Below are 24,690 nucleotides of genomic sequence, written 5' to 3' on the forward strand. Positions count from 1 at the left end.
CTGTCTTGTACGTTTCCATCGAAAACTAATACATTATATATATATATATATATATATATATATATATATATATATATATATATATATATATATATATATATATATATATATATATATTTTTTTTTTTTTTTTTTTTTTTTTTTTTTTTTTTATAAAAGCGATTATAAAGGAAATGTTTACTGTTCATGTTTTTTTATTGTATGGAAAAATCCCATTTAAAAAAAAAACAGACCCCCATTACATTTTTCCTCTCGCGCACCACCCTTTGGGAATCCCTGAACTAAACGATCATGAAGTCGCTGAAGAATATACTGCTTTAGATATTCCTGAATTATAAGAAGAGAAAGATGCCTTTCAATGTACAGACAATATATTTACAAATTAAACAACATTTCTAAATATCTGATGTTGTTTATCTTGATAGAACTACATTGCTTCAAGTAGTGGTTAACAATGACTAGGCTACATGTTTTAAAATGTATTACTGTAAGAAAGTACACACTGACCTAACAGACATGAATTTATAAAACAAGATTATTTAGAATTATAATTTCCCAACTCTCAAAATGTTACTTTTGTCTTTACAGGTCTTTGTTTTTACTATCCTGATTGCAGTTTAATTTATAATTACTGTAACTGTTCTGTTACAACTGTATTTTGATTGAATGTGTAAACGATAAAATGTGTAAACTCAGACTTCTATGAAATAAACTAAACTCTTACCCGTGCTTCCCGTTCTTAATTCGCCATGCTGGATTAATGATGTAAAAGCTAAATTTCCGTTCTAATTAATCCATATTGCGCAAAAGGTGCACAAAATCGTGCTCCTTGAATGCACTCAGTGGCTTATGATATGATTGGTTGAATGGTAAGCTCACATCTGATTGGCTAAAGAGTATGACAGACCCACGTGGGAAGAGAGCTCTGCCAGGAAAGTCTCAAAAACACACACAATCAAGTAAATTTTAAGTACATTTTAAACATTCAAAGGTTTTTGTGCACAGTTGTATATCTACAAATTGTTTTTTGCATTTGTGAAACGTATTTTATAAATATATAATTTTATTTTGTGCATGTGAATTGCTTTTCGTGATTTTTTTTTTTTTCACGCACGTAAATTTTTTTTGTGTGTACGTGAATTAGGTTTCATTCATGTGAAATTGTCTACGCATGTGTGAATCGTGTTTTTTGCGTGAATTATATTTGAGACTACACTGCTTCCATACAAATCTACCACTGAGAAGAATGTTGAATCTTGTGGTATTTGTGACAAAATTGTATATGGATTTGGTACTGATGGAGCCCTTTGCCCGACAGCAGCACTTACAGCCTGTAAATCCTGTACAAATCGCCAGTCTGTGGGCTGACCCTCATCCCTTATTTTTTACAGGAAAAATTTGAGTTCAAACTGGAGAATCATTGCATGGCACCATTATTCCTTCTTTTAATAGTGACTCAAATACTGGTTTTATACCAAGAATTGCCTCTTGTTTTAGAGGGTATTGACGTTGACATGGTCTGTAATCAGATTTTGGGGTGACCACAACTGGTTCACATCCTTTAATCAAACCCACATCATATTTGTGTTTTGCCCATAACTCTGATGGCACTTTTGTTGATGCTGGATGTATATCTGAGGCACAAATAATTGTCATGCAATGATTTTCCCTTTTTCTTTTGTCAATGGGTACCACAACTCCCTCTGTCTCAATGTCATGCTTGCACTCTGACATAAACACTCCCAGACTCTCAGTGTGTTTCACCCCCTCCCCTATCTTCCTCGGTCTGTAACACAACCACAGCTTTTCACAAACAGTTCTAATCTGGGCCCTGTCTGCTGGCCTTGGAGAGCGAGGCACAGAATCTTCTGCCATTGAGTAAAACTCAAGCTGTTTTTCTGTCGGGCAAACTGAAACTGCACACACATTTTCTGTCCAAAACATTATCTCAAAACGTAAAGTTTCTCCTTTTCCTCCCTGAAACCAGTCTTTCTCATACTGGTCATCTCGTTGTACTACAACATATGACGTGCAATGCAATTTGTCAGGCAACGCAATTTCTCTGTCTAATTGTTTTGTTCGATTTTTAGCCAGTTCACACATCATTCCAGCCCAATCAGAATTTATGATGTGCCATTCATATGCCCATTTTGGTTCTGCTTGCAGAAAGCAAATCTGCTCTTTCTCTGCAACTCGGACACCCCCAGAGTCTGCAATCAGTGTCAGATTTAGTTTGCACAATAAATCTCTCCCCATCAAAGGCACTGGGCATCCAGGGGTGTAGAGAAAAGCATGCCTCAGGCCCTCACCCCTTTCTGGTTTACAATTCAGAGGCACTGTGAATCTTTCACAGATTACGTGCCCTGATGCAGAAACTGACTCATTAATTTCGCTGTTAATTGTGGTTGGCACTGCAAATCACATGGCCGTATAGCTGACCGTGCGGCCCCAGAATCAACTAAAAACTCAATCAATATCCTCTCCACTAGCATAAGATATTTAGGCATTTTCATAAAAGCTTCACTCTTAAACATAAAAGCACATTTGTCAGGATGCTTATCAACAGAATCAGACATACACAAAGGAAAGCAAGCATATTCTTCATTGCAGAGAGCAGAAAGTACATCAGTGTATGTGTGTGTGTTTGTGGTTAGAAAATGTTCACTTCCCTGACTTGTGACTGTTGGTTGCTCGCCCTGGACCCCTCCTCTCTGCTCTCCGTCTCCCTCGCTTCAGTCTGCTTGTTGATTTCGCTGGTTCTCCGGGCAATCCTTGGCCCAATGACCGTCCTTTTTGCACAGTCTGCGTCTTGTACACCTGAATGTCTTGTGGTCAACTGTCTCGCAGATCCAACAACCCCATCTTTCAGAGTTTCTTTCAGTTTCATTCGGATATCTTCCTCCTCCTCTTTTCCATCTTCCCCCTTTCGATTGCTGGTCTCCCTGCACAGAATAGCCCCCCGGCTTCAACACGACTTGCTCAAAAGCCAGCTGTCACTCTCTGTTGGTCTTGGCTTTAACTCTTTCCTTCTTAGCCGTCTGCATCTCCTCTGCATGCAAAGCGTGTGCTAAAACAGCATAGCCAGCAGCAGCCTTCTCAGTTCGTACACGGTAGGGCTGAATTCTTGGCAGAAGGTGACTAATTCGGTAGAAAATTTATCACCTGCTCCTTCAGGGCTCGGCAAGTGAGCCATCGCTTCCTTCATGTCCGTTATAGTCCATGGTTTAAAGACCATAACAGGCCCGTCAGGACCTAAAACTTCAATCAATGGAGCTGTTATACTCACATTTTCTTATTTCGCTGTTTGTCTTGTTTATCTTTTCTTTGTCGGGGGTGCTCTGCGAGGTTTCTTCCTCAATTCCTTTTTTTTCAGGAATGATTTCTGGTTCTTCCTCTTTCTCTTGTCTCCATTCTGGATCTGCCCACGGTGCTGTTGGTCTTCTCGGCAGAGAGCAGTCGAGGTCAGGGTCCAGTTTCACGGCCTTCAGCTCGGCCACATAAAGTGTGTATAGATCGGAGGTACATGTTTAGAAACACAAACATCAGAGCGGTTAGTAGGTCTATGTGAGGCATTTACACTTTCTTCACATTCTTCAACTTTCTTTTCCTCCTTTCTACTTACTAATTCTTTCTGCATCGTTGTCCTTTCTCTCCTATCTGCTACCGCTATCCAACAATTCACAATTCGTTCACATTTCTCACACAGCCTCACACAACAACCTTTCTGTCCATCGCTTCCCTCTTCTACTGATTCCTTCACAGCTTTTAATTTCTTAACACTCAACATTCCCTCTTTTGGTAAAACCATGGTATTTGATTAATTTCCCCATATCTTGCATGCATTTTTGGCTATACACTTTTTTCATTTGTCTAAACACTGGTGTATCATATACAGCGAGCTTGCTCTGAGACTTTCCCTTATCTGCTGGTTTCCTTCTCTGTGGAGATTCTCTTCGGCGCGACTATAATCTGCCAGACATCTCTAACAGATCCGACTTTTCTCTGCCAATTCGACAGGCAATACTCGCACAGTCTCACTTCCCCTCTTAGAAATATGTTAACCACTCGCGCATGATCTCAGCTTATCGTTTCGAAATATCTGGATCGCTTTGATCTCAATTTATAACTCAATTTACGATCACGCCAGTTGCAGCAGTTTCAATTCCCCTTAGAAATGTATTAACTGTGCCGCAGTATTCTCACAATCGGATCCCCTCATCCTCTTGATTGTGCTTCCCACAGAGAACGTCCCACCGCTATGGTTCATCCCTCTTTTAAATTTAGATTCCAAACCTTATTTCTAAAAACCTAAAATTTAGAATACCATGAACTGTCTCTTACCCGAGAGTTCTGTTGCCACTCAGGTTCTAATCGGGGTTAGGGCTGAACTTCTATTGTTCAGGATGATCAGTCACCGTCCGCTCACAGGTCCAGAAGACACATCCAAAGAATCCCACGTTCTGACACCAAATTGTCGTGGCAAAATTTAAATCAACTCTCATCAGCATAAGAGACAGACTCATTCTCAGGTATAATTAAAAAGAAAGCTTTTATTCTTTGCAAAGATGGTCAGACAGTCATACAGCAACACTGAGTTCCTGCAGAGTGAAACCGACCCAGGAAGAGGGCAGTCCTCCACCTTAAATCCCTTTGCTGCGTCAAGGTTACAGAGTCTTAGCAGCTGTAAATTTCCACACATAACAAGGAAAACTCTCTATGGGCGGTTTCTCACACATTTAGGACTTAGGTGACCCCCTCAGGTCATCCTCAGACATCTGTTTCCCCCCCAGGTGTCGCCCCTCTGAACCCACACAGCAATTCTAAGAAAATACATGCATATATAGGCATACAGAAGCAGTGTTAAATGAATTTTTCCACCACATGATCATGATGCAATGTTATCAACTGTGTGGATTACATTTGCATCTCTATTATTAAAGATAACTGTGAATTCAAAGCTTTGCAGAGCTTAGGTTGTACAACTGAAATCAAGACAAATATTCCCAATGTAATGCAATGCCAAATTCAAATGTGAAAGTGTCTTATAAGACTGCTTCATCAATTACCTCTATAGTAAAACTATATTAGTTATGAAATACTGTCACATGACTTGGATTTTTATATAATGGAAAGGAATTATATTTGCTCTGTTCAGTGGGATGAGCATATGTGGTCTTGAGAGGTCTTCTGTTTCTGCACAACAGACAACTGTAATCAAAATCTTTACATCAGATTTTAAAATTACAAATAAATTTAGACTGTTGTCTGAAAATTGTTTTCTGATTTAACTCACATTTTAAACAAAAAGAGAGAAATAAAATGTTATTTAATGTTATTTAAGCTTTCTCACCAAAGCTTTTTTCATGAATGTGCATATAGCATGTCTCCACTTGCCTTAACATTGCTTGTAGGGAGCAAAAGATCATACTGGCTGGATCATGATTTTTCACCTTCCAATATTCGTAAGCACTTATACAACCAGTGTTTATACTCTTGGAAGGCTTGTGTGGGTTTTGGATTTTGTTCACTGCTGGCAGCTCCATCTTCAATCCAGTGCAGCAAGGCCTGTGGAGTAACATACCATACTTATTTAAGTTAGTGATGTTCAAATGTTCAATTACATGGGTTCACCAGAGAGTGGTTCAAATACTTATATCTACTGCTTCAAACTACAGTCATTTCTGGAAGGGTGTGGTCTTACCTTGTATCTGTCAGCTATTTTGAATCCAATGGCAGACTGTAGTTTACGCAAACAGATGGGGCAGAGGTCAAGAGGTCGACGGTCAGACTCCTCTAAGTGATTGGAGCCTTGCATGACACAGTTTAGCCACTGGCAATGCTTCACACCGAATATATGTCCAATCTCATGTGTCAGGGTCTACCACAGATGTGTAAATAACAGTTGTGATTAAAAGAGTTCAAATAAAATGTTTAGCACATTTATAAAATGTTTTCTATGAAAGCTTATTTCTTTCACATAATGAAAAGATAAGGGTGAAATTTTATCTCACAACACTTGATTCTGAGTTTTCATCTTAATATTTTGAATTGTTTGCTCCCGCAGTAGTTTATATCTCACAATTATAAGTTAAGAACTTGTAATTGTGAGTTTACATCTCGCAATTCAGACTTTTTTCTCACTACTGTGAGTTAACATCTTGCAGTACTGCCTTAATCGCAATTTTTCTTAAGAACTGTGTGAGACAGTGTTGTAGTCGAGACCAGCTCATTCGAGTGCGAGTCCAGATCGAGTCCAGACAGGGTTGAGTCCGAGTCAAGACCGAGTTCAGAAAGGGTCGAGTCCGAGTCAAGACCGAGTTCAGAAAGGGTCGAGTCCGAGTCAAGACCGAGTTCAGAAAGACACGGCCCGTGTGTACACGGCCCGCTCTACACACTTTAGGCTTCAAAAACACACTTCAGGAGTCTATGGGTGACGTCACGGACACTACGTCCATGTTTTTATACAGTCTATGGTCTCACATCACAAGAAAATCACCAGTCATTGGATGTGTCAATCATACATCTATTTAAAGAAACATTAACCCTCTGGAGTCTAAGGCTATTTTTGGGGCCTGGAGAAGTTTTGTCATGCCCTGACATTTGTGCTTTTTTCAGTTTCTTATAAATATCTAATTGGCTAAATTCTAATCTCACTGTAATCAGCACAAACTGGGCTATAATAATATGTGAAATGCATGTATGTACATGATTGTATTTTTGAGAAAAAAAATATTATGCGTGCTTAGTGAAAAACAAAAAATGTTAAATCACTTGAATAAGGCAAAAAAAAAAACACATACATAACATTGGTTCCCGGGACTGTTGAGAACTGGAGCTTGTAGCCTAGAATTATTCTTTCTAAATTATGTGAAAATCATCTTGTTTACTCACTCACAGAAAACAATATATTTATTTACATTTTCTAAGACACTTTTTGTTGGTAAAAGTCATATGCGAGTAGGCATCAACTACCATGAATATCATTGTGATTTACACCTGAAAAGACAAAGGCCCGCATAATGAGCTGCATAATGAGCTGCATAATGAGCTGCATAATGAGCCGTTCAGTCAGCTTGTGTCACTGAAAGGGAGGAGTTACAAGAAAGAATGTGAGGACAAAATAAATCTATATAATTTTATGTTTGTAGTTTATTTAGAATATATTTAATTATCTCACAACATAATTTAATATCCACTTGGGGGAGCAGTTAAACAGTTTATTAGGGAAAATCAAAGCTGACTTTCAAACTATTTTTTGCATCATTACTCCAGTCACACAATCCTTAAGAAATTATTTTAAAAATCATATATTTTCTACAAAAAACATTCATTATTATTATTATCATTATTATCATTATTATTATTATTAATGTTGAAAAGAGCTGAGAATAATTTTTCGGGTTTTTTAGGGGGAATAAATTGAAAGAACAGCATTGTGTTACATTTGTTACAGTTACATTTATTTGTTACATTTATATTATTTACATCAAGCTTTTGAATGGTATAGTATTGTGTATTGTTATTGAAACTTCATAATATTTCACTTGATTATACATTTAGTCAGGAATTTTGTTTGGAAAAAGTATTTGGAAAAAGTCTAACTAGTAAAATGTTTACACGTTATTTGAAAACTAGTACAAGTATAATAAATAAATAAATAAAAAGAGACTTACTCATGTTTATGATCTCTGCTGAATAAAGTGCTTCATTCTTTTTTTTCGGAGGAAATCCAAATCTCAAATCCTCAACCACATCACATCTTTTCGGGGTGAATTATGTCTTATTCCTCTCATCGCGAAGCAAACAGTAAAATAAAAGAACACTAAGAACAGTCTCTGCTTTTTCTTCTGTGTGGGCGTATTCAAGCCGCGCGCTTAAGTTTGAATCTGACTAGCGCGTTCAGCGCGGGGCCGTGGTCACATTAGATATAATGGGTTGTGAAGGGAGACGTGAAAAACAGACATCGCGTTGTTTTCATATGGATTACTTTATCACAGAATACTTGTTTTCGGTGGCAGTTTAAAAGCAGACATGTCAAGCTTTCTATAGATATCTCTCTCATGTCTTTTCGTTGAGTATTCACTGAGTTACAGTTCATTTTAATGACGTGTTTGTAAATGAAGAAGTGCACAAAGTTTTGTTGTTATTATGTCTGTATCCAAAAAAAAGACCCTTTACAGATACGATTGATGTATTGCTCTTATCTGTACGATTAAAACTGAAAGTGTAATTTAAGTTCTTTTCGGGGTTATCAGGAGAAAATGACTCATAACGCGTATCCTGGGTTAAACGACTCCAGAGGGTTTTAACATACAGTAATAATCATGAAATATTTTGATTGGGACTCGAGTGGACTCGGGCATAAGTCCGATTCCTAATATGTTCGAGTCCGAGTCAATACCGAGTCAAAATGCACACGAGTCCATGACAAGACCGAGACCATTAAAATACGGTCTCGAGACCGAGTCCAAGACCGAGTCCGAGTCTCGAGTACTCAACACTGGTGTGAGATATTACTCAGAATTGCAAAAAAAAGTCAGCATTGTGAGATTAAAAAGTGGCAATTACCAAGCATCCATAGTTTTGTTTTCGAAACACAGGGCATATTACAAATCTTGAAAAACATTAATGCATTTTTTTTTATGAGAGGGTTTGGGCAGTTTAACTTTACCTTGCAGGAGCGGAGGAGAAGAGTGCTGGTGATTGGAGGAGTGTAGTAATTCTCAAACACTGAGTAGTCTCCTAGCTTTAGTTTTATATTCTTCTTCAGCCGTCCTGCATAGCTTCTCTGGTAAAAATTATCATCATATCGGGCAAAACTGAATACTCCCATTCCTGTAGAAACAAAAAAATGTGTGCTAAAAATAACAAAAGGTTTATTAAAGGGATAGTTCACCCCAAAATGAAAATTCTGTCATTGATTACTCACCCTCATGTTGTTCCAAACCTTTAAGTATTTTTGATGAAATCCGAGAGCTCTCTGACCCTCTGTTGACAGCAAGGTTCCAACCACAATCAATGCACATAAATGTAGCAAGGACATCATTAAAACTGTTCCTGTGACATCAGTGGTTCAACTGTAATTCTACAAAGCTATGAGAATACTTTTTGTGTGCAAAGAAAACAAAAATAGCAACTTTATCCACAAATCTTCTCCTCTGCATCAACCTGGTGCCATTTTGGAGAGCATCAGGATGTATGTGCGTGCTTTCCTCTGAATGTAAACAAGGTACAGTGCATGCGTGTTCTACATCAGCAGCACCATGCGCATACATTGTTTACATGCAGGAAAAGCAGGTGTATACATTTTTATACTCTCCAAAATGGCATTAGGTGGTGGTTTCTGGCTATGGAGGGTAAGAAAGCTCTCGGATTTCATCACAAATATCTTAATATGTGCTCCGAAGATGAATCTGTAAAGTTATTACAGATTTGGAATGACATGAGAGTGTTTTTGGGTGAACTATCCCATTAAATAAAAAAAGACACTGTGCTACAATAACAACTTTGCTTTCAAGTTACAATAAAATTTGCAGCATTAACAAGATAATGGCTACTTAATTTAAGAATTACCATCAGTGAGAGAAGCCTGGCCAAAAACAAAATTCCATGAGTCTCTGGGGTACAAGTCGATCATGGTGATCCCCACAATGCAAAAAGCATCTCTGGGCTTCTTCTTTTTCAAGAAGTTTAACAGCTCTCCTGTAAACATATAAAGAAAGCATTAAGTTTACTTACAAGTCAATGTGAATTGCTGTTTGCAATTAATCTTATTTCCATAATATACTCTATAGTTTGTAAAACAGATTTTATTTATTGACTGGATAAATTTGGTGTTACATACCAAAATATAGCTTAGACTTAATTTAGTCTTGCTAAAACATTGCCTAAATAACTATTACTAATTACTAAAAGTAACATCAGCAGAAAAGTTTTCAGAGGAACAGCAAGTTATTTTGATTAAAATGTAAGATTATCAATGTATTTAAATAACAAATGTACATTTGTTCAAAGGTTTGGGATTGGTTATTTTTTTATGTTTTTGAAGTCTCTTATGCTCACCAAGGCAGCATTTATTTGATAGAATAAATGTAATATAGTTCAATATTGTTGCGATTCAAAATTAATGTTTTCTATTTTAATATATTTTAAAATGTAATTTATTCCTGTGATGGCAAAGCTTGATTTTCATTAGGCATTGCTCCATTCTTCAGTGTCACACGAGCCTTCAGAAATCATTTTTTATATGCTGATTTTGTCCTGAAGACAACTTTGAAAAATTGATTATTTGTTGAATTATAATGTTTTGCAACAAATGTCTTTACCGTCACTTTTGATTAATTTACTACTAATTAAAACATTTTTAAAAAATACACTGATTTTTAGGTGGTGTCTATAAAAATATGTATATATTTGTTTGTTCAAAATAAGACCAAGAAATACATTAAGTAAATTAATTCAGTGTGAATTTTGATTTTATGCTGACAAACATTTCATAAATGAGCTTCCTAGTCCCAGACTCAGCCAGTGCCAGTGGTTCTGGTTGTGTTCAGTAGCAACAGTACTAACCAGCATGAAGCTGAAGGTTGTGCGTGTTGTCGTTGATGCGAAATGAACACGCTGTTGAAGCAACTGTTACCGGTGGTAAAAGCTTGACCACTAGTCCATAATAAAATGCCTGGCAGTAATCCTTCAGCCATTCAACATACTGCACTGCCACATCCGCTCCTTCCCCAAAAGAGCCTGTGCAAAGGGATAAAATTACAAATGTAAACATACTACTAATAATAAAAGACACATTTAAGCTGTTTTACATACTAAGTACTCTAACCAATAGTTTGAATGTAGATGGTATTATGCCCACTGCTTGGAGAACGGCGGTAAGGGTTGATGTAAAAACTCTGAAAGTCTTGAGGATCCTCTGGATGCGCAGGAATCCAGTCTGAGTTTGAGTGAATGGTGATGGGGTTGAAGAGAGAATTGCCAGGCAGGAGTCCTTCTTCTAAAAGTGTCTTCTCTGGTCTGCTGAATTGCTGGTAGGTTTCTATTAGATCTTTCCGTGTGGACAGCAGAGCAGTGTGCAGTCTCTCAACAGGATGCTCAATAACCTGCATCTGTCCATACAAATACACACACATGTGCAAAGTAAAATATTAATCAAGCAAGTAGCCAATAAACACAAAATAAGAAACTAAAATGACTGGGTAAACTGGTGTTAAACTGTACTATCATGTTCACTGTGGCACTGTTTTAGCTACAGCTGTTAGGGGGAGTGTATTATATCTGTCTGTATCACGTAATCGATATAACGTCACCCGATACACGCGATAAAGTCACGTTATTAATTAACAAACGCCGTTTTTATATTTAGCACCACGACTTCTTAAACTTAAACTGAATGACAACACAGTTCGAGCTGACTTGATATTAGCATAACATTGATTAGCGCTCAAAGATTAAGTTACGCTAAATGAAAGAGGAAGCCCATGTCAACACATACTAATAGAGCAAAGCTACCTTTAAATGTGTTTTAGAATAAAGGTCGAAGACTGGACTCAGTTGATGCGTTTCAGATAAAACGCTGGAAATAGTAAACAGAAACCATAACCAACGCCAAACCTGGGCTGCCTGTCGCATTTAAATATTCACTTCGGCTGCCATTGTGGTTTTCAAACGGAAAGTCCCACTCAATGTATTTTTTTAACCAATACATAGTAATTGGTTTTATTTATTTTAACTATACACACATAAAAAAAGCATATTATATCTACACACTGTAAACAGTAACACTATTAGACCTGGATGAATAATTAACCCCATTTATAATTCGTAATATTTCATAAATGTGTTACTGGATATAACTTAGAAGTCCATATTAAATTCTGTATGTATTCTAAAGTGCTAGACTTTTAATTTTTGGGATGCTGGGTCAAAATAGCCTTGCACCTAATATATTGTTATTTTCTAAATGAGAGGACAACAGTAAAATGAATACGCAACCATTCTGATAAAACAATCAGATTTAATAAACAGAATTACACAAATGTGATTAAAAAACAATGAGAGCACACTATACAAAAAGCAAGTGATTGTGGCCATGACAAAGATAGCACTGCATGAGCTCACAACAACTAAATTCAGGCAATCAGTTCATATCAATTTTCTACCAACAGTCAGATTACAGTGCTTGTTTTCATTAAAATTACATTAAGACTTAGTCACTCCATCAACACATTTTAATTGATCTTGCATTAAACCAGCTTTGATTGATCTAGAGACATTTAAGGCAAAGGTGACTTTGCTTGGCCCATTTAAAAATATGTCTGTAGCAAACAATACACAGAAATATACCTGGACTGCTTTAACAGTCATTTTATAAAACCCTGAGCTAAAGCTGTCCACTTTAACCTACACAGGAACAAAGACATAAGGCTACTTTCTGTTTTTAATGAGAATTAAAAAAAAATAAATTCTGGCCTTCTAGAATACATACAATAAATGTATGGTGTTATGTTAGTGTGTAAAATATAAAGCTTGGGGGTGGGGTGAAATGTCAGAGCAAAAGAAATTGTACAGATGTTCTGTACAGGCTTAAACGGCAAAGACACTTTACCTTTACATTTGAAAAAATGTAATATGACAATAAGTACTTCATAAAAAGTACCTTAATTGTACTAATTTAATGTCATGATTAAAAATTACTTTGAGTGTGGGAAGACAAAGGCAGTGAAACCATGTTCTACTTTCAAAAAACAGACAGTGGGGCCAGATACATCATGCCCACAAACTGCTGACTGGAGCAGAAGAGCTCTCTGAATTAAATATTTAAAGCCCTGAGTTCTCACACTTTCTTTTTGAAAAGCTTAACAAAATCCAGGTGTTAAGACAATGGGTTACAGGAGTGTTAACAGTTCTATTATACAAAAATATGCACTCATAAACATACAGTAAACGATCAGAACTACATTTTGGTGAATAACTGAGGACCATTTCTTTGCATATTTGATATGGCTACAAGCAGCTTAAAAAGGTTGCTCTGATATCAAATTCTTTGCATATATGACTCTAATAATATAAAAAAAAAATGTAAGTTGCATAATTATACTATCTATTTTTCTTCAACCACAATAAGTATTGAACCACTTGTACTTTGTATTAAATTAAGTAAAAACCTAATTTAAATGGAATGTTCTTAAAGGCCAATCGGTGCCGTTCAATCTAAAATAAGCTGTTTAAGGTTGTCGTGCAAGATGGTGTCTTTGACATCACGGAAGACGAGACGAATGTTTTCTGTGTTAATGGCGGTGGTGAAGTGATGGTAAAGGGGCTTCTGCTGCGGTTCACGACGCTTGTTATGGAAGCACTCGACCAGGAACTTCTGAACATCCTGCAGATTGTGGGGATCACCTGTGAACTCGGGGAAGTAGTCCTTGATGTTCACATTCTGAACTTTTTCTTCCAGCAAGTCTGCCTTATTGAGGAAGAGAATAATGGAGACTTTGGCGAAGACGCGGTTGTTGACGATAGTCTCGAAGATGTTGAGCGATTCTGTGAGCCTGTTGGTCTGACGGTCTTCCATGAGCACCTGATCGTATTCACTGGATGAGACTAGGAAAAGGATGGAGGTCACAGAGTCGAAGCATTCAAACCATCGTTTGCGCTCTGACCGCTGTCCCCCCACATCCACCATCTTGAAAGGAACTTTCCTGATTTCAAAGTCGTACTCATGGATACCCTTGGTGGGCTTTCGTGCCAGCAGTATATCCTTTTGGCTGGGCAAGTAGTCCTGCAGATTAAATGAAAAAAAAAAATCAGACTGCCATAATACTACCATAAGACGACCCTAAACATTTATAAAAATGTAGTGCTTGTATTACTCGGACACAATAAATCCATAGAAATACGTGAATTCAGTCTCTATCACGGTAACGCTCATGTCACATTGCAGTGCTGCGCTGTCACAAACGTTTATTATTTCAACCAAAGTGCACGAACAGAAAACATCATGCAAGTAACTAACTTGAGTTCTCTTTTGCAGTTTATTGTGATTAAATATTCAAATACACAGAATGTGATGTCAAAACATCTGTCTCGGTTAGTATACATGCAAACATTTGCCTGTATTTAAGGGAACATAAACAGTTGGTGGGGGGGGGGTATTATTGCATGTGTCAATATGTTGGATCCATGCATTAAGTCTTAGAGTGACAGCAGCCTAATATACCTGCTGCAGTCTGTAACATTAAGGTTAACCAATCAAAGAATGAAAAAATAAACATTACACTTGACTGAATAACTTTACCTTTAACAAGGATCTATATACATTTAAATTGTATGGTGACGATTATGCAGGGTTTTTTTTTTTCAATTTATCCTTTATTCAATTTCTGCAGTATTTCTTATTTCTGATAGACTTTTTTGAAAAACTTTGGTTTAACTTATTTGTCCTGTTGTTCATAATTAGCTTCTTTGTTCTTATTTTGTTACTGTTTGCTTGCCTTCAGTAGAGAAATTTTTAATCATGTTAAAGGGTTTGTTCACATAAAAATGAGAATTTGCCTGTGTTTTACTCACCCGAGAGACATCCTAGGTGTATATGACTTTCTTCTTTCTTATATTAAAATATTGTCCTGGATCTCTCAATACATTATCATAGCAGTGGTCAGGTGCTTTTGTTCAACAGTCCACAAGACATCAAATAAAGTGAGTGCATCTGTAATAAAACGTTCACACGGCTCTGGGGGGTGAATAAAGGCCTCCTGCTGCCAATCGATGCATTTTTGTAAGACAAATATCCATATTTCAAACATAATAAACACTTTTCTCTCACTTCTGTTATCTGTCATAAACGGAAGCCGTTCCGGCGGATGATGAAAGATGTCGGCGTTGTGTGATTAGTGACAAACGCGAAGAGAAAACAAAACGCCTGTCATGAATTAGAAGCACAAAACGAGGATTTGTAAAGAAAAATGTTGGACGATTTTGTTAAAAGAGACTGGTTTTCCTTTGCTAAAGTAAGGAAACTTTACTTCTTTTGCTCCTGTAAACAAACTCGCAAGACTAGCATATGTCACAGGCGCACGCGCCACACATATGTCCTACATCATCCGCCCAGAACGACTTGCAAGTATGACAGTTAGTTAGTATTCAATGTCTTGTGGACTGTTGAACAAAACCACCCACCAACTGCAATGATAACACATGGAATAGCCAAGACAATTTTTAATATAACTCTGATTGGATTCGTCTGAAAGAAGAAAGTCATATACACCTAGGATACCTCGAGGGTGAGTAAAACACAGGCTAATTTTCATTTTTGGGTGAACTAACCCTTTAAGCTATTATTGGTAATTGCTGTGATATCCAAATTTGTATTGAGAATTATCAATTATCAATTTAATTCAAATTTTGATATCATAACCTTTTTCCAATCAAAAATAACTATTGTGATATATAGTTTTTGTGAAATGGGATTACTCATTGTGATAAGATTTTGGTCATGTCGCCCACCCCTAACATGTATTATTGGTATAATGCAATAAGTACCAGTAACCAATATATCGACACAAAAATTTACCAATAGCCTTCCTAATGGATAACAAAAAAATCAGCTTGAATTTTAGGTTTAATTTCATTTCTGCAATTCTGTGTACATCTCACGATCAACTACTTTGTGCTCTAGTTACCTGAAGACATTAACATTTATAAAATGCTATTTTTTTTTTACCAATTGTCCAAGTTTATCCACATTGTCCAGGAAATACTTCACAGATTCACCCTAAGAAGATAAAGATACACAAAATCATTATTAGGTCTCCAGCGTGTGAGCTTTGGTGCAACTCTGAACAATTTGTCTTGTGCTGTGTCCCAATTTCCCTATTTTATCCATTACCTGTTACTCTATACATCCCTGTTCAAAAATCAAATAAATAAAATAAAAATACTTGTGAGTTACTAGTTTTTCACTTTTTTTTTCTTTTTTTTACACTCACACACAAACAATACAACATAACCACACAATATTTTCCACCAGATATTCTGGTCCAAAGCAGACCCTACTATGATATACAAGGTTACTCTGGCCTTATTCAGAAGCAATTTTACCTAACACAAAATCAGGAAAATGAGGCTCTGCAGCATGGCTGCTCACTGGCTTGCTTTTTTTCGTGTATGCAAATCAGCAGTAAGTAGAGAAAGTGACTTGGTCACCAAAAATGAATGTTTATTGCTAAAAAAATACTGATAAACATGTCTTAAAATCACAACTTGTGTGGCAATGCAGATTTTAGTTGGAAAATTTGAGCTAAATCTTAATCTCAGTCACAAGGGTTCTACCCCCTGAACATGCATGCTCTTATCTTCATAACTGAAATGCAAACTACATTCATGCACAGACAGAATGCCCCCATTGTCAGGAGTCACTTCATTTGTGTGCAACTCATACCTTTGCATTACTCTCAGGTTTCAGCCATTGCCCACGCTACGCACACAACAAACATGATTTCTTGTGCATAATCATTTCAATAATATCAAAAAATGGCTGCTTAATTACATTCCAAATATATTAAATATATAAGCAAACATTTCACCATGATTAACACTTTAGTGCAAAAGCTTAATAGGAATAATTATGCAAGTCCACTGTGCTTATCTGCTATGATTTATAATACAAAGCTGTTTAACAGCAGGTCAACATTCCTTCAAGTTCACAATCCCCACAATTACATAAATCCTTTAAAATAAAATTTAGTGGATTCTATATCCAAAACTTTAGAACCATGAACCGCTGAAATTATCATGTCAAACGATGCAATTAATTAATAATAAATATAAAATGAGTAATAATTTTATATTTACCAGCTGAAACTCTCTCCGTCTGTCATAAGCATTCTGAATACCACTGTCTTGCCACAGGGCACAGATGGAGGGCAGGTAGTTGAGAAAGACTTTGGTCTCCACCATCCCTTTGCTCATCATGGATGAGCGGGTGTCAAAGCCCATCACGGTCTCCCCGTGAACCTGATTCTCAGGATCTCCCCAAGGAATGTGCAGCTTCTCACGGGCATCCACCAGCACTCGGATACCTAAACAGAAATATCAGAAATGACATATATTGGCATATTGCATTAATCAGGTTCCTATAAAAATATACAAAGCTGCTGACATGATGTACTTTAAAAAGAAAATTAAATGGCATTGTTTTACTATGCATCCTCAGACCATGAGTAATTTTTGTGTCAACTTCAAACTTATAAAAATGAAAATCCTTAGCCTATTTTTATATATATATATCCCCTTTTTATGAGGTCAATGAGGTCAGATGGGCTACTGTGAGTTCTATAACTAAGAGTAATATACAGCATTCAAAAATGTATTATAAAGTGAACAAAAATTACTTATTATATGTAGTTATTGTAATAATATGCATGTCGACTGCAGCACCCAAATGGCAAAGAAATTGTTTAAGAGCTAATTTTCCTGAATTTTATGTAGTAGCTAGAAAAACAGAAATTTAATAGTTTTAAAAATTATTTTGACCATATTTAATAATATTTGAGAGCCTGCGCATGCAGTTTAATATTTGAGAGCCAATTTATTTCTTCTACCAATCATATGAGAGGAACGCAACTTCAACTAACGTTACAAGCCTATCAGAAGCAGAGAAGGGCGTGTGACAACACCGTTTGATTGACGCCCACACGTCAATGTCACGTTAGGGTTTTTGGAGAAAAAAATGGAGCGCAAATTGATGAAGCCTGGGGATGATGTCCTAGACTCCTAGCAATAGATAAAGGACTCAAAAATAAATGGCACTTTTTGGCAGTTGGTGCAAGAAACAGAGCTTGTTTCTGGGCTTGTTTCTGCATGATTTGCTCGAGGAAGCTTCTGAATGCCAGCAGCGGAAAGTGCTTGCTCGCTATGATTTATGTTGCGTTCCAGGCAACCCGTGTTTTTCCAGCCTTAAACCCGTGAAAGTGCACTGGAACGGCAGTCAAACCCGTGACTTCCCACCCGTGAACTCGTACTAGATCGATGTACTCCGAGTTCTGACGTCACACAGCACGTGAAACAACAGTGACAGCCCCTACGGATAACACTGCCTATGGACAGTGTTGCCAACTTAGCGACTTTGTCGCTAGATTTAGCGACTTTTCAGACCCCCATAGCGACTTTTTTTCCAAAAAAGCGACTAGCGACAAATCTAGCGACTTTTTTTTTGACAGACCTTATTTAGTCTCTGAGACTCTCCGACACTGCCACTGCCACTCTCTCTCTCTCTCTCTCTCTCTCTCTCTCTCTCTCTCTCTCTCAGAGTGCACACACGCCTCTCTCTCTGTGCATCTGTTATGTTCGGCGAGCAGAGAGGAGCAGCACTTTCAGTTAAAAAATATATTCTGTTGCTTCTAACTCTATTTTACATACAAGTATAGCCGAAATCACAGTACAATCATTATCTTAATCTTATGTGTATGTGATTTCATTAGACATTGTCATAAATAGGATTTGAGAGCTGGTTATGTAGTCTTAATGGAATAATTAAAAACTTGTATTGAAAATTTTAGCTGCCTTAAAATGCATTACATGAGCACAGAAAGGGCAAGATAATATGACGCACTTACGTCATGAATATGCTAATTAGCGTGTGACGTCATCTAGCGACATTTAGCGACTTTTCAGTCAGGGTTTAGCTACTTTCCATTGAAAGAAGTTGGCAACACTGCCTATGGATGCAGTGTTTATGCACGTGGTACACGTTAAAAATAGATTTTAGGACAATGTAACGTTACAATGAAATTAATAATTAGCTAAATTTCCTTGCGCTCAGAAAGTTTGGCGTGACTTGCCTGGAACGGTACAAAGTCGTTACTCGTGGTTTGAAATAGTGACTTAGGAGCTCAAAAACCTGTCTGGAACGCAGCACCAGACTCTGGTCATAGAGCCGCTGCCCGTGCACTCAAACTTACCACGACGTTGCCGGGAGTAGAGACCTGCGCGGGAGGGATTTTTCTGTCCCGCTCCCGCAAAAAAATTTGTTATTTTCTCCCGCCTGAAAAATCCCGCGGGTAAACGTATAACAGTTTTTCTTTTTTTAATACATTTCATATTCTGCCTGCTACTCTTATTTTTTCACTTGCTCCCTGTTGAATATAAATTAAAAAAATAAACGGAAAATAAATGTTTCGTTTTATGTGTGTTTAATTAAAAGTATGAACATGAACAAGGAAATTAGAACATAGAAATACAGTAAAAAAGCAAGAAATGTAAATAAAAAATATATACCTATAATAATTAGCCTATATAGCCTAATAAATTATATAATAATAATAAACCTGGATTTATTTCATGTTCAAAGGAAAAGTAGTTTATGGGGCCTGCGCAATTCCTTCAAACACGTAACAAAAAAATATCCTTATTCCTCAATAACAAAATAGACCAATTTTAAATATTTAGCTAAATAAATAAATAAAAACTGAATTTACAAAAAAAAAAAAAAATTTACGACTACTTGTGCCCATGCAGGAATATCATGTCGTTAACTGTTGAGAGCTTCAGTTTAATCAGTCTCTGCTCCAGTATGGAACCGTAAATACTGAAAGCCCTGCGCTAGCTGGAATGCAAAGTACATGGCGACGGCGTGTTTGCTTAGTCTAGGAAATGCGTCTTTTCCACCACTGGAGGACATCTTCCGGTTTGCGTGCTTCCAATTCATCCAATTTGACCCTTAAATATCTCGCTATTTCGGAATCGAATTACACGTCGCTGTCTATGGTATCATATTATAAATAAAGGTCTATGTGTTTCTATTTATTTTATTTTGTTAGATATTTCCACTTTGCGGGAGTCCCGCAAATAATTTTATTTTCCCGCAACCAGCACACAATAATATCTTGCCGCCCGCGTCCGCATTCACCCATCAAATATTGTCCCGAGCCGCACTCGGTGGCGCAGTGCAGGTCCCGAGCCGGGAGCAACTATTAGCTGACACACCGTTGTCTATGACTGACCATGTCTGCGATTAAAAAAATAAGTTTGTGCACATTTATACCAGAACATGATTTGTCATTCAAAATTTCGCAGCCACTGGCCACCCTGTGTAGAAAACTGGCAGAAGACAAAAAAAAAAAAAAATCAACATGCGAGTTACATCGCAGAAAAAAAGTGATAATAGCCTTGATTTCACTTCTAATCTTCAGTTTAGTAGTTCAGTTCTTAAAGCACGTTGAGCACTTAATTATTTAAGCACTTTAAGCACTTGTTATTGTTTAGAAGAAAACACTTTATTTGACATAGTACTTTTAAATAAATGGTGCCAAACATAATCATTGAAGAGATTCATGTCTATCTCAGACTTTTTATCATTTTTTAAGCACTTAAAGCTGCGGTAGTTAACTTTTGACGCTCTAGCGGTTAATAAACAGAACTTCTTGCGGAAGAACATCGTAGCCGGAACTACTTCTCTCTGTTTATGTCTATGAAGAATCACAAAGGTACGGGGTTACTCCGCAGCGGTACCCCCGAAGCAATCTAAAATAGTCCGAATATAAACACTTATTATAGGTGCACCCTAGTGATTCAGGACAAGCTAAAAACACTGTTTGGAAAATGGATTCATGGTGTACTCGCTTATTATATACATTTTTCTACATTTTGAACACAAACAAAGTTACGGACCGCAGCTCTGATTGGTTGTTTTCTTACCGGGAGCGGTCTGTAACTGCAAATGTCAATAAGACCACTGGGAGGAGCCAGAGGAGCTTGATTTTTACACAGATTATCTGTCTCATAGCCTACTGTCAGGACATGATGACAGGTTTAACAAATATGTAAAAAAAAATATATTTTTACAAAAGTTACCTACTGCAGCTTTAAGCTGTTGTTACTGTATTTTTTTTATTATCGTCAATATTTGAATTAAGTCTGTCTGTGGAGTTTCTCTCCAACACCACCACAAAAAAAAAAGTTCAGGCTCAGGAATTTTTGACACTTTAACCCCTGAACTCATACTTATATTAATTCATGTGGATATCTATAATACTTATTAAATAAATGTTTATATTGAAAGGTGTTGACTAATTTTGAGGAAAAATAAGGATTTTATCATAAAGTGGAAGCAGGAGATCAAACCTAAACAAGACTAAAAAGCTTACGTTTCCTTCCTAACATCTGTAGAATTTTTTATCCGTTTTGTCAGCAATGTCTCAAGAATCAGTTGAAATGCATATATCAGAATAATGTTATAAAGCAATCACATATCCAGATGACTAACGCCAAAGAAGGCGCTGTACTTTCTGTACAGTGTGTACTTTTCTCTCGAGACGCCAATTTACTGAAAGTTTTAAGTGAGATTTGAACATAGGCAACATATGTAAATGTTTTCGAAATCGTCGTGTCCGTATAAAGTCCAAATACTTTATCTGATATATGAAGAAATGGACTTCAACAAACCCAACATTTAAACCTGCCGTCCTTCGCGTCGTCTAAAGGCTGGGTGAGCAATCGAAAGTTACGAGAGAGAGAAATCAATAAAACACTTCCACCTACAGCTACAATAAAGCTGAGCTTTTATCGAAGTGTAGCTTTTTTATATATAATGCACTTGTCTCTTTCGATTTCAAACTACGGGCTTGGTACCTTTGAGAACATTGCTGTAGATTGTAGCCCGGAACTCTTCTTTGGCCCGCTGGTCGAAGTCCTGCCCATGAATTATGCGCATTTGTTTGAGGAAAGTTGACTTGCCACTTTCGCCTGCTCCTAACAGCAAGATCTTCACCAGTTTCTTCGCATACTTCTTATCCTTAGACAGGCTTTTGTCGATCTCCTTAGACTTTCTAATTTGATCAATGTCGCCGCTTGAGATAAGACAATTGGGAATACAAACTATAGCAGTCCGGGAGGACAGGAAATCCGCCATTTTTGTAGTAACGACTTCATGGATACATCAGTCGCACTGCCACGCGAGGCGCGTTCACGTGTTCTTTACAAATAGGCGGATACCACGGGTGTGGTTTAAAAATGGACAACTATTTATTGTTTAATCAGTTCTTTTTTATTATTATTAGATTCTTAGAATATATATTCCACATTTAAAAATGTTGTTGTATGAGGTCTCTAATGCAGAAATAAATGGTGTTTTACTTTTTTTTTTTTTTTTTTTTTTTTTACATTTTATTAAGATACAGGGAAATGTTGTAATACTGCAACGTTGGGCTCTTGGGTAGCAGAAATTCAGTGTTTCTTCTCACTATCTGAGCAAATGTTGAGGACATCTAAAAGTTCATTTGCAGGCTCGCTTCTGTAACCTGTGTAAATCAGTGTCCTATATGAATATATACAATAATAACCACACAGTAAGTCATTTTTTAATTAAAAGATTATTTATTATTAAAAATAATATATATATGCTCAGATTATATTTTAGCAACAGAACCTGAAGAACTTTCATAACTTGACTGTGGAACTTTCATCACTTGTATCAGTGTCCATCTCAAAGTCACTGTTCCCATTTTGATTTCAGACACATATGATGCGACGCTCTTTTCTGGCTGATGGTATTCTGATATAGAAGAAAAAACACTGATTATTTTCTATGATAAATAATCTCAATGCAAATCAATTCCAATCAAAAGTTCACATTTTAAAGAATTCATGCATTACACAGAATTCACACATTTTAAAGAAATCCACACAATTTATTCTTCAACTTATTTAATAATCATTTAATATTGACTAAAGCTCAAAACGGTAACAAAGAAGACATTTAAAACTTATTAATGATCAAAAAGAAGAGTAACATTTTACACACGCAGATTTTCTTTTTCGGCACAGTAAAAACTTTTTATATACGACAATCACAATAAGAAAATATAGCTGCAAGCAGCGATTAGCAGTGTTCAAGCACATTAAGGCCTTTGAGGTGGTCTTGTTCAACCTGGATGTATGGCTGACAGTAAAATACATCCAAAATGGAGAATAGGCTCACAGAGTCACAACACATAGAATCAGAATCAGCATGAGCTTCATTGCCAGGTATGTTTACACATGCGATGAATTTGTTTTCGTGATAGAAGCTCCGCAGTGCAACAGAATGACAGCGACAGAACAAAAAAACACATAATAAAAGAATAAAAAATACAAATAAGTAGGTAAGGAATGACAATATACAAATTGACAATTGTATGGCAGGTAAAGCAGTTATGTATGTACATGTATATTAAGTGCAAAATTTAAGTGTACTCTAAGTATGTGTGTTAGATAAATAAGTGTATGTGTATATAAATAGTGTAGTGTGTTCCACAGTTATTATCAGCTGTTAATAAGATGGACTGCCTGAGGGAAGAAACTGTTCCTGTGTCTGGTCGTTCTTGTGCTCAGTGCTCTGTAGCGTCGACCAGATGGCAACAGTTCAAAGAGGGAGTGTGCTGGATGTGAGGGGTCCAGAGTGATTTTGACAGCCCCTTTGCTCACTCTGGATAAGTACAGTTCTTGAATAGAAGGGAGGGTTGTACCGATGATTCCCTCAGCAGTCCGGACTACCCTCTGTAGTCTTCTGAAGTCAGATTTAGAAGCTGAGCTGAACCAGGTACACACACTGAAATTAAATGATTAATCTTGTATATTAATACTCTATAAGCATGTTCACACACACAGACATACATACACACACATTTTGTTTCAGATATATATATATATATATTTGAAATAAGTGATATGTGACAAAACTTAGTGCAAGTATTCTCTTTTTAAGAGTCTTGATGTCATTATCAGATATCACTGTAATCATATTCTGGCATAATTGTAAAAACTGATGTGTATGTAAGAACAAAATGTTAAACTTAGACTAACAGTGATTTTATAATATTTATGCATGATTCCATCAAACCTATAACATTAGTGTTAAAGTTGTTGAATGAGCCCATTAGTAGTCTTTCACTTCCATTTAGTGCAAATGCAATTTCATGCAACGTCTCATACAACAATGAGTTTAACCTTTATATTAAGGTGCCTTTAAAGTGACTTGTTCAGTTTACTTAGTTTTGTCGTGGACACGAAATAATAACTCGTGGGAACGTGATAATATGTCGTGGCCACGAGATATTAATTTGTGGGAACGTCATATTAACTCGTGGGAATGTCATATTATGTCGTGGCCACTAGATCATTTTGCCGAGGTAATGACATCCTTATGTCGTGGCCTCGAGATGCTATGTTGAGGGGTTATCCCGTTGGATAACCCAGTTCCAGAAAGGGAAATGGATCAGCTGGATGCCTTTGATTTTTGGGGGTTCATTTTTTACCTACAACATCGGTCTCCCTGGGATACCCCAGCCACACCTGTCTCTCCCGGTGGGATGGCCGACTCTAGACCGGGGTCTACAGACAGGTGGACCGCCAGCCCAGCACCACTGCACAATATGGCCGCCAGCCCAGTGCCACAGCACAAGGTGGCCGCTAGCCCAGCGCCACGGCGCAAGATGGCCTCTGGCCCAGAGGCATGGCACAAGATGGCCGCCTGTCCAGTGCCTCTGCACAAGATGACAGCCACAGTTGACCCCCTGGAGTCGAGTCAGGTTCCCGTTGACCCTTCAGAGTCGAGTCAGGTTCCCGTCGATGCTCCAGAGTCGGGTCAGGTACCTTTTGACCCTCCAGAGTCGATTCAGGTGCCCGTTGACCCTCCAGAGTCGGGTCAGGT

The 24,690-nt window shown here is 37.2% G+C and overlaps 2 protein-coding genes across 6 annotated transcripts in view; both read right to left on the reverse strand.

The window, feature by feature from the left end:
* Nucleotides 1-11,666, reverse strand: part of amz2 (archaelysin family metallopeptidase 2) — a 23,937-nt gene extending 12,271 nt beyond the window's left edge. The window contains exons 1-8 of one of the 4 annotated variants that reach the window (XM_026277508.1): nt 11,517-11,666; nt 10,831-11,113; nt 10,569-10,742; nt 9,573-9,701; nt 8,671-8,834; nt 5,701-5,877; nt 5,394-5,564; nt 1,184-5,192 (exon numbers count right to left, since the gene is read on the reverse strand). In XM_026277508.1, coding sequence (XP_026133293.1) covers nt 5,436-5,564; nt 5,701-5,877; nt 8,671-8,834; nt 9,573-9,701; nt 10,569-10,742; nt 10,831-11,113; nt 11,517-11,636 — 1,176 coding nt within the window. In that variant the 5' untranslated portion in view covers nt 11,637-11,666 and the 3' untranslated portion in view covers nt 1,184-5,192; nt 5,394-5,435. Of the gene's footprint in view, nt 1-1,183; nt 5,193-5,301; nt 5,565-5,700; nt 5,878-8,670; nt 8,835-9,572; nt 9,702-10,568; nt 10,743-10,830; nt 11,114-11,516 lie in introns of those variants that run through there. The other 3 variants (XM_026277510.1, XM_026277509.1, XM_026277507.1) reach the window with 3 other exon arrangements.
* A 335-nt stretch (nt 11,667-12,001) lies between these two features.
* LOC113112106 (guanine nucleotide-binding protein subunit alpha-13-like) lies at nt 12,002-21,962 on the reverse strand. Of its 2 annotated transcripts, XM_026277513.1 has the most exons (4): nt 21,633-21,962; nt 16,857-17,083; nt 15,727-15,777; nt 12,002-13,785 (listed from the first exon to the last, which is right to left on the reverse strand). In XM_026277513.1, the coding sequence occupies exons 1-4, from the start codon at nt 21,910-21,912 to the stop codon at nt 13,213-13,215; spliced, it is 1,131 nt and encodes a 376-aa protein (XP_026133298.1). In that variant the 5' UTR covers nt 21,913-21,962; the 3' UTR covers nt 12,002-13,212. The 2 variants fall into 2 exon arrangements, with proteins under 2 accessions (XP_026133298.1, XP_026133300.1); XM_026277515.1 differs by lacking the exon at nt 15,727-15,777.
* Between the last annotated feature and the right edge of the window lie 2,728 nt (nt 21,963-24,690).

This window comes from Carassius auratus, chromosome 12, assembly GCF_003368295.1.
Source record: "Carassius auratus strain Wakin chromosome 12, ASM336829v1, whole genome shotgun sequence".
NCBI classification, from domain to species: domain Eukaryota; kingdom Metazoa; phylum Chordata; class Actinopteri; order Cypriniformes; family Cyprinidae; genus Carassius; species Carassius auratus.